The 14,420-nt window shown below is 43.1% G+C and overlaps 1 protein-coding gene across 3 annotated transcripts in view; it reads right to left on the bottom strand.

The window, feature by feature from the left end:
• arap2 (ArfGAP with RhoGAP domain, ankyrin repeat and PH domain 2) overlaps positions 1-14,420 on the bottom strand; it is a 121,213-nt gene that overhangs the window by 46,306 nt on the left and 60,487 nt on the right. For all 3 annotated transcript variants that reach the window (XM_041965016.1, XM_041965018.1, XM_041965019.1), the window contains one exon: positions 3,725-3,841. In XM_041965016.1, coding sequence (XP_041820950.1) covers positions 3,725-3,841 — 117 coding nt within the window. The remainder of the gene's footprint in view (positions 1-3,724; positions 3,842-14,420) is intronic.

The following is a 14,420-nucleotide window of genomic DNA, read 5'->3' as shown; positions in this document are numbered from 1 at the left end:
CTCCAAGTATGCAAGATGAGAAGGGTTGATTAGACTAATCCAGTCGCCAATGTGGCAACTGAGCTGTCTTATTGTTCACTGACTCAATGCAGCAAGATACAGAATAAGGCATTTACTCCAGAAGTCGGACTCTGATTGTGTCTCCAGCTTTATTTTTAACTGCACTCCTCCAGATTCACCCAATGTCCCCCTAAACTTTTTATCGACATTGCACAGACACCCATTTCAGTATGCATCGAAAAAGCAGGCCGTGCCCCCTTCCACTAAATCACCCTCTTCCCTCCCTCGCTCCCCCACCTCTCCCCCTCCCGCCAATCTTCTGCCTATCTCACCATCAGACTAAAATATCTGTGATGAAGACATCTGCTGGACAGCTTGTCAGGGGGCTGGAAATGGAAATCGAGAAACTGAAGGGATCTGAACGATCTGTCTGTGCCAGAATTACAGCCCACTTCATTACAGGGAGGAATGGACAGATATGGCATAAGATAAAGGGAAAAAACACACTATCCGCCTTGTATTTCTGGTGTAAGCAACAGCATTGCTCGCTCATTTCGGGAGGCAGAGAACAGTAATATGAGCAAAGATATTCTAAAAAGCATATTAGATGAAGACAAACAGTTTAAAGAGGCTTTGTGTCTTTCACATAAAACACAAACAGAATAACATAAATGTGACTGAGCTCCATTTAACATCCTTTTAAAACTACTTTTTTAACATCGACCATAAAGAAGGGCTGGTTTATTATCAAAAACCTGACTCCAGCTTTGTAGATGCAAGTGGCTGAGCGTTCATATGGGCTCAGATTTGTGTCCTCAATAAAACTGTTAACATAATTCTCCCTCCCTCCACACCACCTCCTCCCTCCACCCTCTCCTCTCTCCGGCAGTTGTGAGTTACTGTTGCAGGCGGAGAAAAAAAAAAACCCAGAGCGCAGCTGATGAGGAAAAGACAAAACTAATCAGAAATTAGGGGTGCCATTTCCCTGCTGCCACTCACCATTTCAGACAGTAACCGCCTCCCGCAAGCACGCAGACAACCACGGATGCACACACACACTCAGCGTGCACACACTCTTTGACGTGAGAGTAGCATGAGTCAGTCTTCGGTCCATTTAGGCGGGGGGGAGGACTTCATTTGCGCTAGAATCAGCTGCGTAAACCTGATGTGGAGCGGAGCAGCGGACGGCTAATGAAGCGGTGCCATGCTGCAGGACAAACCAGTTCAACCTTGATTTCAGCACAAATCAAACAACACAGAATATTGTTCTTGCAGTCCGGATCTACGTCCCCAGCAGCATCTTGACTGAACACATTTATTTTTTTGCGAAATGCTAAGCAGCACAGCATTTTATTTCATAATGGCAGACTGGCACAATGATCCCCCACGCCACCTCCGTCGAGGCCATTACCAGAATTGCTTGCCAAATTAATTTATGTCGTACTCTGAATTTAGCTCAGTCGAAGCATGAAAGCCTATTGGAGTCGTCTCCTGACTCAAAAAAAGAGGTAAAAAAAAAGAAAGGCGAAGTTTAAGATGTTGTGGCAGAGTGCTTTTATTAAGCCCTGAGCACAACCTATGAATTATTAAGAACTTGGGTGTATCTATAGACCATCAAACCATTAGCCTGGGAGCCAAAGGCATCCTGGAGTACATTCAAAAATACCTCATCTCTCCATGCTCACAAAGTCCTGACAGCGCTTCCTCGTGATTGAAGAAGTTGGAACGCATCGAGTTTTAAACCCGGCCCCCCTTGAATTTTTCAACAGCTGCAGTTAAAGCACCATTAAAGCACAAAAGCCAAACTTGTACAGCTCTCCATAATAGATGAAATAACAAGGTATTTATCAGGCCGAAATATTACCAGCACTTATCTGAAGGGAGACAACTCTGGGCTAGTGCAGCGGCTGTAAGTGGAACAGGCTGCACAACAGCGACTAAAATGGACCACGACAAAATGGACACCTGTAGCGCTGCCCCATCTCCAGCAGGAGCTCACTGAACTGTAGCTGGAACAACAAACTTTTTTACACCAAGGGTTTTTATGAGGACAGCCGATGGCGTTCCTCTCTGCGATCACTTCTGCAATCACACCGAAAAGACAAATACTTCGCTACAGCTGCATGTAGCGTTTTCTGCAGCTCATTGTTCTGGTTTTACTGCCTGCAGCTTGACTGGTTAATTCCAGATGCAGAAAGCTGCTTTCAGCAAAAAAAAAGCTCTGCTGAACCCGCTGACCACGACCTGACCGGCACCAGACAGGCAAAGTTAGCGACTAGTTGGTGAAGATAGTGTAGCTTTCAGCAGCTAAAGAGCCAGATATTTCACATGAAAACGTGACAAGATGATAATATGTCAATGCCGAAGCTGTTCCTGCTGCCCCCAAGTGGTCACAAATGCTAATGCATTAGCTTCATATATATGTTGGAAATCAAGTGTCTCGGTGTTTGTTTTAAAAGTAACATTTGTTTTTTAGAAACTGCCATCTTGTCCCATTTTCATACAAAGGTTCAGCATCTTTCTGAAACATGACACACAAGTCTGTCTTCAAAAGTTCACAACTTTCTAATGTGGTAATATGTCAGGATTGTGTTTACAGCTTGTTTCTGCTGCCCCCAAGTGGCCAAGGAAAGAAATCCATTCAGGTTTAAAGGTTGTTTTTTTTGTTCCCAGATCTCAGCAGTAACTTTGGTGAGTGCATTAATATAATAGCCCCCAGAGATGATGGCAAACACCTATGAAATTAATACCACAATTGTAACACACTGAAATTATCCTTTCTATTTCACAATTGAAACAAATATTCTATTTGTTTAAATAATGAGAATTTCAATAGATACTGGTGGGAATTTCCCCCCATCTCCACTAAGGGGCAATTTCCCAGACCTCAGCCCTGTTCATTAGCCAGCGTGTGCAACCACCAATGAGAGCAGAGCGTGTGCGAGGTGATGGAAATGGAGATGGATGTGTTGCCCAAGATGTAGTAGATTCAGCTCACTCAAGTGGCAGGTAGCTGCAAGCTGTCACCCCCCCCCCCCCTCCCCCCACCAGGACACCTTCTCCCTCCCCCCAGTTTCTCCACCATCCCCCGCATTCTTCATCACACTCCTCCACCTTCCCAATAACCCCCTTCCCCAGGGGCAGCAACCAAAGCTGGCTCCTTCTCCTAATTACCCATGGGCCCAAGAAACGCTCCAGCTGTTTGGAGAAGTGGGACCACTGCAGAGCAGGAGGTGCAGCAGCAGCAGCTGAGGAGTTTGGGTGTGAAATGCGGCCTGATTAAAAGTTTTAAACTGCCTTGGAAGACAAAAGAAGAAGAATCCAGAAGTTTTGGAGGTAGCATTTCTCAGGTGGATTCAGAAGTTACTTGTGCTAAAATTTCTTTCTATTCAAATTTTTTTTTAACCTGGCCCTAATTTACCTCGTACCTCCGTGGAGCGTTCACGGCTGGGTCGTCCAAGAACATACTTCCGTCTGACAAGTATTCCCAGAGGGCCGACGCAGAATGCATTTGAAAGACAGATCCATTGATCGTTTTGACTGGACTGTTTGGTGTACGGATTAAACGATTGGCAGTTTGACAGCTGACAGACTGACACTGATTGATCGATCAGCGCTTAAGTGGAGTAGACCTCTGACAAACACGCAGTTTAAATTGCTTACAAATGGATTGATGGATTGATTGGCCTTGCCGGGGACTTCGCAAAACGGCATTTAAACTCACCGCGGCGGTCTAGCGTCGCCTTGGCGGGGCCGGCGGAGATGTAGAGGAAGCCATCCATGAAGAGGGAAGCGTCAGACAGGGAGGTGTTCTCCGACCACTGCTCCAGTCTGGGGAAATCTGCAAGGGAGCGAGACACAGCAGATGAGCAGGGAAATGGCTTTCCGCAGTGACTGTGATGGCGGTGTGTCATCATTTCACCTCCACCTGCAGCTGCAATATTTAAGTGCTAATTTTAAATATCACTTTTATCGTACTTGACCCCCAGTGAATCCCAGGATGGAGTCCAGTAAAAATCCATGTCTGTTATTTTAATAGAATTTCAGGTAAACTGAAGGATTAACCGGTCCTCTCACACTTCTCAATCTAAATAAACCATTTTAAAACACACTGGATAATTTGCAAAATGCCTTGATCTGTTTTCATTAACTTATTAAACATTACTTTCATGGAGATATGTGGTTTCCACAGGACAGCCACTAAACATGGATCAATTTAACTGTTTTTAACTGTTGTTTGTTTCCTCCTTAATTATTCTATTTGTGTGTATTTATTCTATTTTAATTGTACTCTCAACATCACTGGAAATTGGGGCATGTCCTCAGTGATCCTCCGAGATTAAAATAAAGGTTGATTGAATGAATGCAGAGATTCAACATTAACTTTATTGTCATTCGGACTATGAACAGGACAAGCAAACAGCAGAGTGAAATTACGTTGCTCATGAATGTATGAGTATACTCATAAACTATACTCCAAACAATTTTGGAAAAAAAAAACAGACAGGCTATGTTGTTACAGCGTCAAATTATTAATTTGTTATTTGTACCACAGTGTGGCAAATTTCAGCAAAATGACTTGAAAATAATCGGTTTGATGTCTGTATTCCACTGCTCTGTTTCCGCAGACGAAAAATCTCAAATACAAAACCTCATTTGTTAGTTTCTAATTTAAAACAGCTCAGAATCATCCATTTGGAAAACAAGTCTTTGTGAAATCATAATGCAGTATCTTCATATCATCATGATCAGATTCCACTGAGAACACTCATGGTAGGAAATTTGTTAAGGGGGAGGGACACACCATTATGTCTGTATTGGTGCAGAAACAGCATATATTAACTCGGTGTTATCTGCCGTCACATGTCAATCATCCTTGTTATCCCACACGAGCGGCAAAACACTAAAAAACAGGTTGAGATCTGGAAAGTGGGAATGTTTTCAGATCGAGATAGCGCTAATCCCAGCTACGATTCGATCCCTATGTACTAAAAAAGTTTGTCAACCAGAAGACGTGGATAACGGCTTTGCTGTAGTGCCCTTCAGCAAGACGCAGAATCCCGATGGCCGCTGTTGAACCTGAGCTGTGAGCATTACCCTGTCGGCATCAATGAAGCTGCACAGTATTATCTGTTTTCCCCACAAGTAGCATAAAACATGATTATACAACCCGCTGTTTATTTGGTCCTGACTTTGTCACATGGTTATTCTCTTGCAAAGTCAAAGATAAGGTGTTCTGAGAGCATTTCAACCCTTTACCTACTGTATCTGTTCAAAATGAGTTTAACGCTCCGTCCTCTCCATCTTTGTCCATTTAAATTAGAAGCCGTCCTCCCTCATTTTTCCCTTTTTCTCCTACACTCCCTCGACTCATCCTTTCTTGCTAGCTTTAAGAGCTCCCCACATTCAACCTTATCGTTCTCAAATTCAATTAGCTTCAATTCTGAGGTTCAATTTTCTGCCGGGGCCTTGGCAATATCTTACAGATTTTATCTTCAGTACCTCCAGCTCTCTCATCAAGCAAGGTAAAATAACTTTAATTGAAACCACTTTTAATTGAAGCGACATTTCCACCCTTTACTGACACCACCGGCGCCTCATCTCAGGGCCACGGAGAAAAACAATCAGTTAATTTAACAAGGCGCCTTCTTCTGAATGTGTGGATTGTGACAAAATAATTCATTGTGTGCACATGCACGTTATTAATCTCTGAATGACAGTGAAATACGACCAGTGCGGAAACACGTTCCTGTAAAAAATGAAGTAAAACGGATGTCATGCATCACATGTAAGCATGGAAATGAAATGTTTTTGAAGCCTAATCTTGGTGATGATGACATGAAAGTAAAGGCGATTACATTTAAAACATCTAAGAACGTGCTTTCAAATCTTAAGTACATCTCTATAAATTGAAATATGTGTGAGTTCTTTGCTCACAGATTACAGAAGAAGTGATGTTACTATGACAGGCTGCTTATACTGTGGTATGTATCGCTTTAATATCTTTTGTTGGGGCGACTGTGGGCCATGTCGCCAATTAGAGAGCGTTATCTAACGTTATATATACTATATGTCCGCTGTTGAATGAAAGTTAAAATTAGAAAATAGTTTAAAAGAGTAAAGTTTAAAGACAGTGCAGTGGATTATTTATTTATCTCATGCAACATGTTAAATTTGTGAAAAAAATAAAGATTTTTTGAGAACCTACATATCAAAATGCCTCGCTTTTCTATGGCGGGGTTAGCTAGTCAGCTCAAATCACATTTGATGGAACGAATTGGACAAAGTTCAACATGAGTCATAAAGTTTTTTTTTTTCATTTTCACAGGAAGACAAATTTTTCAACAAAAATATTCCAAAATGACCTTTTTGACACATATTTAGCATTTAACAAGACATCATCAGATAAAACCACACTTGACTGTTGGGCAGCTACAAGAAACAAAAAATAGTGTGTTTTTATTCCACCAATCGCTTATAGTTGGAAGCTGATTCAGACAACAAGTTAAAGACTAAAACCACAAAAGATCTTAAATGGAGGACAAGCTCCGCTGCCAAACATTAAAGGGTTTAAAGGTATAAAGCTGATGATGACAGCTGCGATGCTGCATCATACTGTAGTGCAACGCCACATCAGTCAGAGTTCAAGCACCAACAAGATTATTTACTGCTCCAAAAACACCAAAAACGGGTTCACTGGTCATAGTGTCATGATTTGGGTTAAATCATGTCATATTGTAAAAGGAATATATACCTTTTCGTCTCACATGGTCTGTACTGAATTAAATCGGGACTGTTTGGCTTTGAAAGTTCCTCGTCCTAACAGTGAACCGATGCACCTTATCACTGGAACAAACAAATTAGAAAACACTCATAGTTAGAAACACTCATTACTCGAAGCGCCTTATAAATATTTTTCGAACTACTTGTGAATGTTCTAATTTGCATCTCCGTGTGTGGCGACTGCTTTGTGTGACTGAACTGTCACGTTGTGATGCAACTGTAATTGGTTCTCAGCTCTCTCTTATAAAACAGATCTTCAACAATTAGACTTCCTGATTAAATAACTAAATGACAATGGATCTACAACATGGTTGTTATCAGAGAAGCGAACTCCACTTGCAGCTCGGACCTGGAGTCGCACTGAAATCAGACACATACTTGAGACTCGTCCTCAAAAGACTTGTGGCTCATAAAAAATTACTTGTGGGCATCTCTAGTTATTATAAATAAGGACTGTGAATGAAAAAACACCCAACAACCATCATCCACGATCAGTCTAGCTTGTAGCGAGCACAAATCAAACTGACAACAACATCATATCTGGCATGATGCAGTGGTTCTTTATGCACTGCAGCCATTTCTAACAAGCGCAATATACTTTGAAGCGATGCCAAGGATGCAGAGCCAATCAGGAGCAGGGTGACATAGAGCCTGGTCCAGTTTAGTTAGCAACATCTGTAATCTAGCTTTGAATCTAACATGGAGAACAGGTCTGCCAATAGCAGCACCATAAATACATGGAATGTGACAGAATTTAATCAGCAAACTGCAGGGAAGTGAGTCTAACACGCACGCACGCGCACAATTTCAACCACTCAGGTTGAGAGAATGTAAATAAGCCGGTGGCTTGATGCGATATCAGTTGTAACAAGGCGTTCTCTGTGAGCCTTCAGAACAGTCCCTCTGGGCCCCTAAAGCTGGACTCTGTTAAGATGGGACTGTGATGTCTTGTGGGGGCGGCAGTTGAGAAGTCTGGCCTGTGCTGATTGGCTCAGTCCCCAGTGAAGGGAGGTGACATGACAGAGTGCTCAATTAGCCATCTGGTCGCCCACGGCAATGGTCACAAAGTGGTCCCCGACAAGCAGTGGACAGTGGGGTAATCAGAGGCAGTTGCGCGCACACACACACACACACAAAGACAATGAAGCCACGCATAGTAAATGACACCACAAATAGCAAACATATGCAAGGTCGTCATAGATAGTGCAAGTCAGCTAAAGATAAAACAAACACGCCACAAGACTAAATCTCCAAATGCAAGAACATAGTTGTTTACACGTTTTTCGGACTGAAACTTATTATTTATTGAGATATTTAGCCAGAGGACACACACACACACACACACACACACACACAAAAGCTTTTTAGCCAAAAGCACTTCTCTTTTCAAAATTAAAACCATCTACAAACAGACACTCCACCAGGGAAAAATGCCTTAATTAAAAAAAAAAAACCCTCAGCAGCTGCTTGTGACCTCCTGACCCTCTAACAGTCGAGCGTACAGTTCGTGTGTTGGTAAGAAACATAAACAGCGTCAAACAAGCAGAGGAGAAGCTGGCAGAGCCTCGCAATGTTGCTAACAACAGGGTGGAATGGAGACCCGAGATGAAACAGGGCCTCTGATTTAGTGTTTGTGTGTGTGAGTGTGTGTGTGTGTGTGTGCTTCTTGGTGTTCATCTTTTTATTATCCACACAGAGAGCCTGCTGGATAAATTTTTAATGTGCCGCGAGATTCAGAGATTCGAGGCGTCAGGGATGCTCGGGTGGCAACAATAAAACTTCTCTGCCTCCAAATCCGTGGTGTGTCATTTAAGAAGAAGCGGAGTGATGTCAACAGTAAGAGGCATCGCTGTTAAGCTTGGTTTTACAGTACAATGGCCTCCAGGGTGGAGAGCCGCCATAAAACACAATTTACATGTTTACATTGCTCTGTTTACAGTTTAGGCATTAGCTGATGCTATTATCCAGAGATTTAGAGTGAAAGACCTGGCAGGGGTTCGTCGTCTAGCTGCTACACAAACAAGCTGTTCAGGGCAGAAATCAAAATTGCATCCTTAAAGCATCTGTTTGTAGTGGTTGTGAGTTTAACATCTTGCAAATAGTTGTGAAGTTTTTGTTTGTAGAAAACGATCCGAGGGAATAATGCCACTGCTTTCCTCCAGTGTGTGGACTGGTCCCATCACCGGGAGGCACCGCAGAAAGGAATCATAAACAGAGCTTAGCTGTAGCATCGGAGCTGCTTTTAGCTTGAGAAGTCTGATAAACTCACTGTGCGCTACCTGCCGGGTGCACAACAGCAGATAGAGTTAGCACCTAGCTAACAAACTAGCCAAAGATCCAGACATTTCCTTCATAGGCTGGTGGACCAAAGCAGGCTGGAAGGAGAGTGAATATCGGACAGATGCAAAAACTCCTAATGAAAGCTGATGTTGTGCCGCGTCACCATAAAAACCTTACAAGCTGATAATATGTCAGTGATTTGTTTACAGCTTGTTGAAGTGACTCATTGCTAATACAATCTTTGGCATTGGTCTGCACAGATGGTTGAACATCTTTGCTAATGAGACTTATATTTTAATGTCATGTGATCAATCCAACACGTGACTACAAGCACTTCAAAACTACATCTTCCAGTAACATGTAGTTGAAGGCAAAGGTGCATTAAAGATAAAATGCATCAATATATTAGAGAGAATCTCCTTGTGAACGCCTACCATTAACACATAAAACTAAACCCAAAGCATCACTGTTTAAATAACAATTACAGAGCTACTACTCGAACGCAGCGAATGCCAAATTAGCTCCTCCAGAGAGGCACTGATGGGAACCGCTGATCTAATATATTTTGCCATCAACTGAGACTCTCAATGTATAACAATTACTTGAAAAAGAAATTGGAAGGTTTATTTTGAATAGGAGGATGTATTCGTCTGTGTCGGCGTCCTGGTAGCGAGGGTAAGTGGCAGGTGGAGCTCAGTTGTTAATGTTGTGCACCTGCAGCATTTAGGAACCAATTACCAGCTTGTCTTTCCAGTCACACAGAGACCACTGGCACCAGCGCAGAGAGTGACAAGTCCAACGACTGAAACTTCTTTTTTGTGTTAACAAAGTGCGCTCGTTGGCCAAACCGCTCCTCTGTGTGGTCCGTTTAGGCAACAGATGTCGCAGCAACACTGGCAACGGCATCACTGCTTCATACCTGCTAAATTAGCCGGCAAGAGGTGGGAAACTGACACATTTGGGGGTTTATAATGCTCGCTTTGGTGTTAGGAGAATATACATTTACAGTTTTAGTCCATCAGCTGACGCTTTCATCAAGAATGGCTCCAAATTTAGTCGAGAGACTTTGAGGAGATGCTGATTGTTGAGGGGATTTCAAACCCACGACTGCCCACTTACAGATTTTGTTTCCTTAACCACCAATTTAACATTGAGACAGTGATATCTACACAGATCAAAGTACAGGATCCACAGTGTCTGGTGTCATATCCATCACCATGTTCCCACTGGCAGGTAACAGGACAGACACAGGTCACAGCCTGGCTCGACATGAGTAGTGCCTAAAGAGATTATCTTGAAGAATACTTGACTTTGGCAATGAAATACAGCTTAAATGTGCCAAAAAAAAATGCTTTTTTCTGATGTTGTCTGTTTGCCACAGCTTGTCACCAAAAGGAAAATCAATGATCTCAAAAGATTTAATACCTTTTGGGGTCTAGTGATGAAAACAAAACTCAAAGGAGGACAATATACTACATACAGATTGCTCATATTTTAATTTTCATTCATGTGGCCTATGTAGCCTCTTGAGTGCAAGACATGGGAATATGGTGGACATAACAAATGATAAAGAAACCTAAAAATACACAAGAAACCTCCACAGTGGAAGCCTTTGACTACAAGGGATAGATCCATCATTGAAGCTGCCCTCAGGGGTCCCTAAAAAGCGAAGAGACACCGCCCCAGAGAGCTGCCACTGGCTTTTTTTAATGGAATCTGGAATGGAGATATGTAAATGAACATGCTCCTACGGTATCCCAGGGTGCTCTGGGGCGAGCAGGTGTGGGCGGGAGAACGAGGTCCGTCGAGGCCCACGCGCACGCACTCGTACGCGAAGAGGGAAGGAGCTAATGAAGTGGCGATGCTCTGCCATGAGTGGATGTCCGAACGGCGGGGCTACAAATGAGCCGCTGTGGAGGAGAGGGACGGTGGAGAGGTTCTGGGAGGAGCGGGCTGACAACTTTGTTTTGATACACTATATCCAGGGGAAATGGAGGGTTTTCCTATTTTTATTTTTACAAACCAGGAGCGCGTTTCACACTGTGAAGAGACACAGCGGCAATGTTTTCTTCACACTAAGAGACACTCCAATTTCGGCTTTAGTTGTTACGAGTGAGGGTTGTTCCGGGTATCTGACGATTGTTTATTGCTGGCTTATCCCAGTCTATCACCAGGGGGATAATGACTTTGGTAAAGAACCATGTTTGTCGTTGTTTCATTCAGCATAGTGTCTGGTTTGCAGCTCTATGCATGTGGTGGTTGAAAGGCCTCAAGTGCATCCTTGTTGCTGGCGTACCATATAGTGGCATGCCAGCAGACACAGCTGCAGACAAATGAAAAGCCCACATCTGTCCTTATGTTGCATTGCATGTGTGTAGCTGCTGCCATGTTGTCAGCTGTAACCACAGTCAGTTTCCAAAACTCTAAAACCACTCTGAACTCTGTTTCATCCTCCATATTGGCTGCTGTAAGGCCTCTTTTTATTCTCCTCTCCATCTTCCCTCTGTCAACACCACGCTACACAGCAGGGACGGCGTCATATGGGTATTGAATTGTTCCTGGTTTCTGCCAGACATAACACTGCGCACAGCAGCTGAAGAAAAAGTTCAATTTTTGTTTCATCAAAATTTTCACAAGTCTTTTTTTCCTGCAAACTCTGGGGGCTGCGCGCAACAAAGACAATGCGGACGCAATGCTTTCCACGGCTTTGTGTGATGTGACAAAGTGTCCGGCAGCGGGAAAATGTCAAAGAGGGAATTTGGACAGAGTTTTGTGCGGAGCTTTAATCTTTTCAGCCACCATAATAGTTAATGTCTTCACTGTGCTTTCGCAAAATACATTTCTGTAGATATGTACTGTCAGATTATTTTAGGAGCAGCTTTTTAACCCCTGCTTAAAAGGCTGGCAGTGCTTCTAGGATCTAATGAGCAGCACAGCCTGCTCTTGGCCTTTTATCTTGCATTCTCAAGTCAAGGTGAACATCCTGTCACTTGTACGGTCCTGTTGAAAGCACACGTTTGAATGTGCATTACAACCATATAATCATTTATTCATGTATGGTTACAGTATGGTCAAGGTAAGGGAAAGATCACAATTATGATGGTGCATTAGCCCCACTCTGAACACTTTCAGTGTGGCTCTCAGCTTAAGACCCACCAGTTCTTACTGACAAGATAAATCCTCAAAAACAGGTCAACAATATTCTGTTTTATGTAAAAGAAAGTTTCCAAGATGCCCGGTCACTGCACGTTACTTCAGAGTTTTGTTTGATGCAGGCTTGAGGTGCCCTTGTTCATCATAATGACATGACAGACACGTGTTATTCAGCAGTGAGGCTCACGGACATCTTTTAATGGTGCAGTGGAGGTCTGTGACACACACACGTTATAGGATCAATGTATTGTTGTTGTGTTTTTGTCTTTTCATTGAATACGTCAGTGGGACAATAAACCTAATTTAAAAACCTAATGTGGGTTGTGTATTGCATAACTGTATCAGCATAATACATTCATAATGTATTAGACAACTGAGATGAACCTCCGATTATGTTCAATGACAACATTTTTTAAAATTTCATTTCTACAATACTCATACACGGAAATTGCAGTTTGGTTAAGTTATGGTTAATAAAAAGCAGCAGTTATGGCAAATAAACAACGGCTAAAGCCCGGCAGCTTAAACTCTTTATGGTTATGAAAGCCGGCGTTGACTGTTGCTGCTTCCTGTATTGGTATTAAACATAACTCACGTGTTGCACGAGTGTCAAACATGGAAGTGACTCCTGAGTATTTCAGGATCTGATGAAGGGACTGTGGTTGCAGGTTGTCGGTTTCACACACGTGCTGATCTTTCGTATTTGACCATAAACAAGACGCCAACTTTTGATGTGGCATGTGACCCAGAGTTAACATCCTCATTTGTAGGAGCAGCTTCCTGGTGGCCATATAGTGCCGACTTGCAAAGCTCTGCAGTGCCTCTCGTCCCTGAGGCACGATCTCCACTGCAGCCAAGGAACACTGTAAATCTGTCAGAGTGGCATTTGGGTGCTCAGTAACCTCCCTGACCTCGGTCCTGCTTGCCTGCAGTAGTTGGTCAGTTTATTCGGACATCCATCTCTGCAGGAAGAGTCTAGTTAGCTCCATATTTGTCTGTGTGTTAATGATGAAGCCCTACAACTTCCACATAATGAGCACACAGAGACTGCCTGTATGCTACACTTTTCAGATGGACAAAACCCATATGTGAATGCGTTTGTATGGATGTGTCTTCTCGCACACCTCCAAGTAATAGCCATCACCATGGCGACCAGGTGACCCATGCTAGCAATTAGGAGTCCCTAACAGGCTCGGCGGCGGCGAGTGTGCACAGATGCAGTGCATACATTATGTAAAATACGGTCCCCGAGAAAGTGTCCCCGCGGCCCCGGCCAACGGCCCCTCTCGCTCCTTTAATCTAATACATTCTTATCATCAGCCCCGCGTGGAACCACACAAACAAACCACACCCGTTACGAGGAAGCCACAGAACACAGCACATCTGCCTCCGACGCCAGGAACATGAGGTGGGTAATACAAAGGAGAGTTGGGTGGAAGTAGGAGAGAGAGAGAGACAAAGAGAAAGAGAAAGAGAGAATTTTTTTTACTTAAAACGTTGGCTTCAAATTTCTGGGGTTTTCAGCCTTTGTTTCCTATTCATGGCAGTAAAAAAAAAACTCCCACTGTGCTTTCATAAACATGGCGGAACAGCGGTGAGTAAGACTTTTAAACATGATTGGCCTGTTAAAGTATAAAGACAATGGGCTGAATATATGTGGCGCCGACGGTTGTAAAAGTCCAACTCGCACACCTAGTTTAAAGGCCTTCTCGCAGATTTATGCGAGTGTGTCAGCTCTTTTTTTATGTCTGACTCAGAGAATATATGAGTTATTCTGTTTCATAGCTACTTTCTCTGGTCCAGCACCTCACCTGGGTTGAACACTGGCCATGGAAAAGTTCCTGGTATTGCAGCTGGAACGCCTTTTCCCTTTGTTGTCGAATGAAAGAGTGTGGACAGTGATGTCGAAAAATCTGATTCTTTGCATGAAACGCATCGAGGGTGGAGTCTCGTTTTTAATCAGCTTTCAAAAACCATAAACACAAGAGCCAAATCGTAAGAAGCTGACTAAACAGAGAGTTTGCCTGCTCTAACCGCTAATGTTAGCATACCTGGCTAACCTGGCGAACTACCTACATTAGCAAGGGAGCATGATTTCCAAAACCAAGGAGCAAAAAGTTATGTTATGTTAAAGTGTTAAATCCAAACCCAGTGTTTGAAAATATAAACAATAACAGATATCTGTGTTGCTGCTCCAAGTTAAT

This window comes from Chelmon rostratus, chromosome 23, assembly GCF_017976325.1.
Source record: "Chelmon rostratus isolate fCheRos1 chromosome 23, fCheRos1.pri, whole genome shotgun sequence".
In the NCBI taxonomy this organism is placed as follows: domain Eukaryota; kingdom Metazoa; phylum Chordata; class Actinopteri; order Chaetodontiformes; family Chaetodontidae; genus Chelmon; species Chelmon rostratus.
The sequence above is the reverse complement of the archived record's forward strand: the minus strand, read 5'-3'. Positions and strand labels throughout refer to the sequence as shown.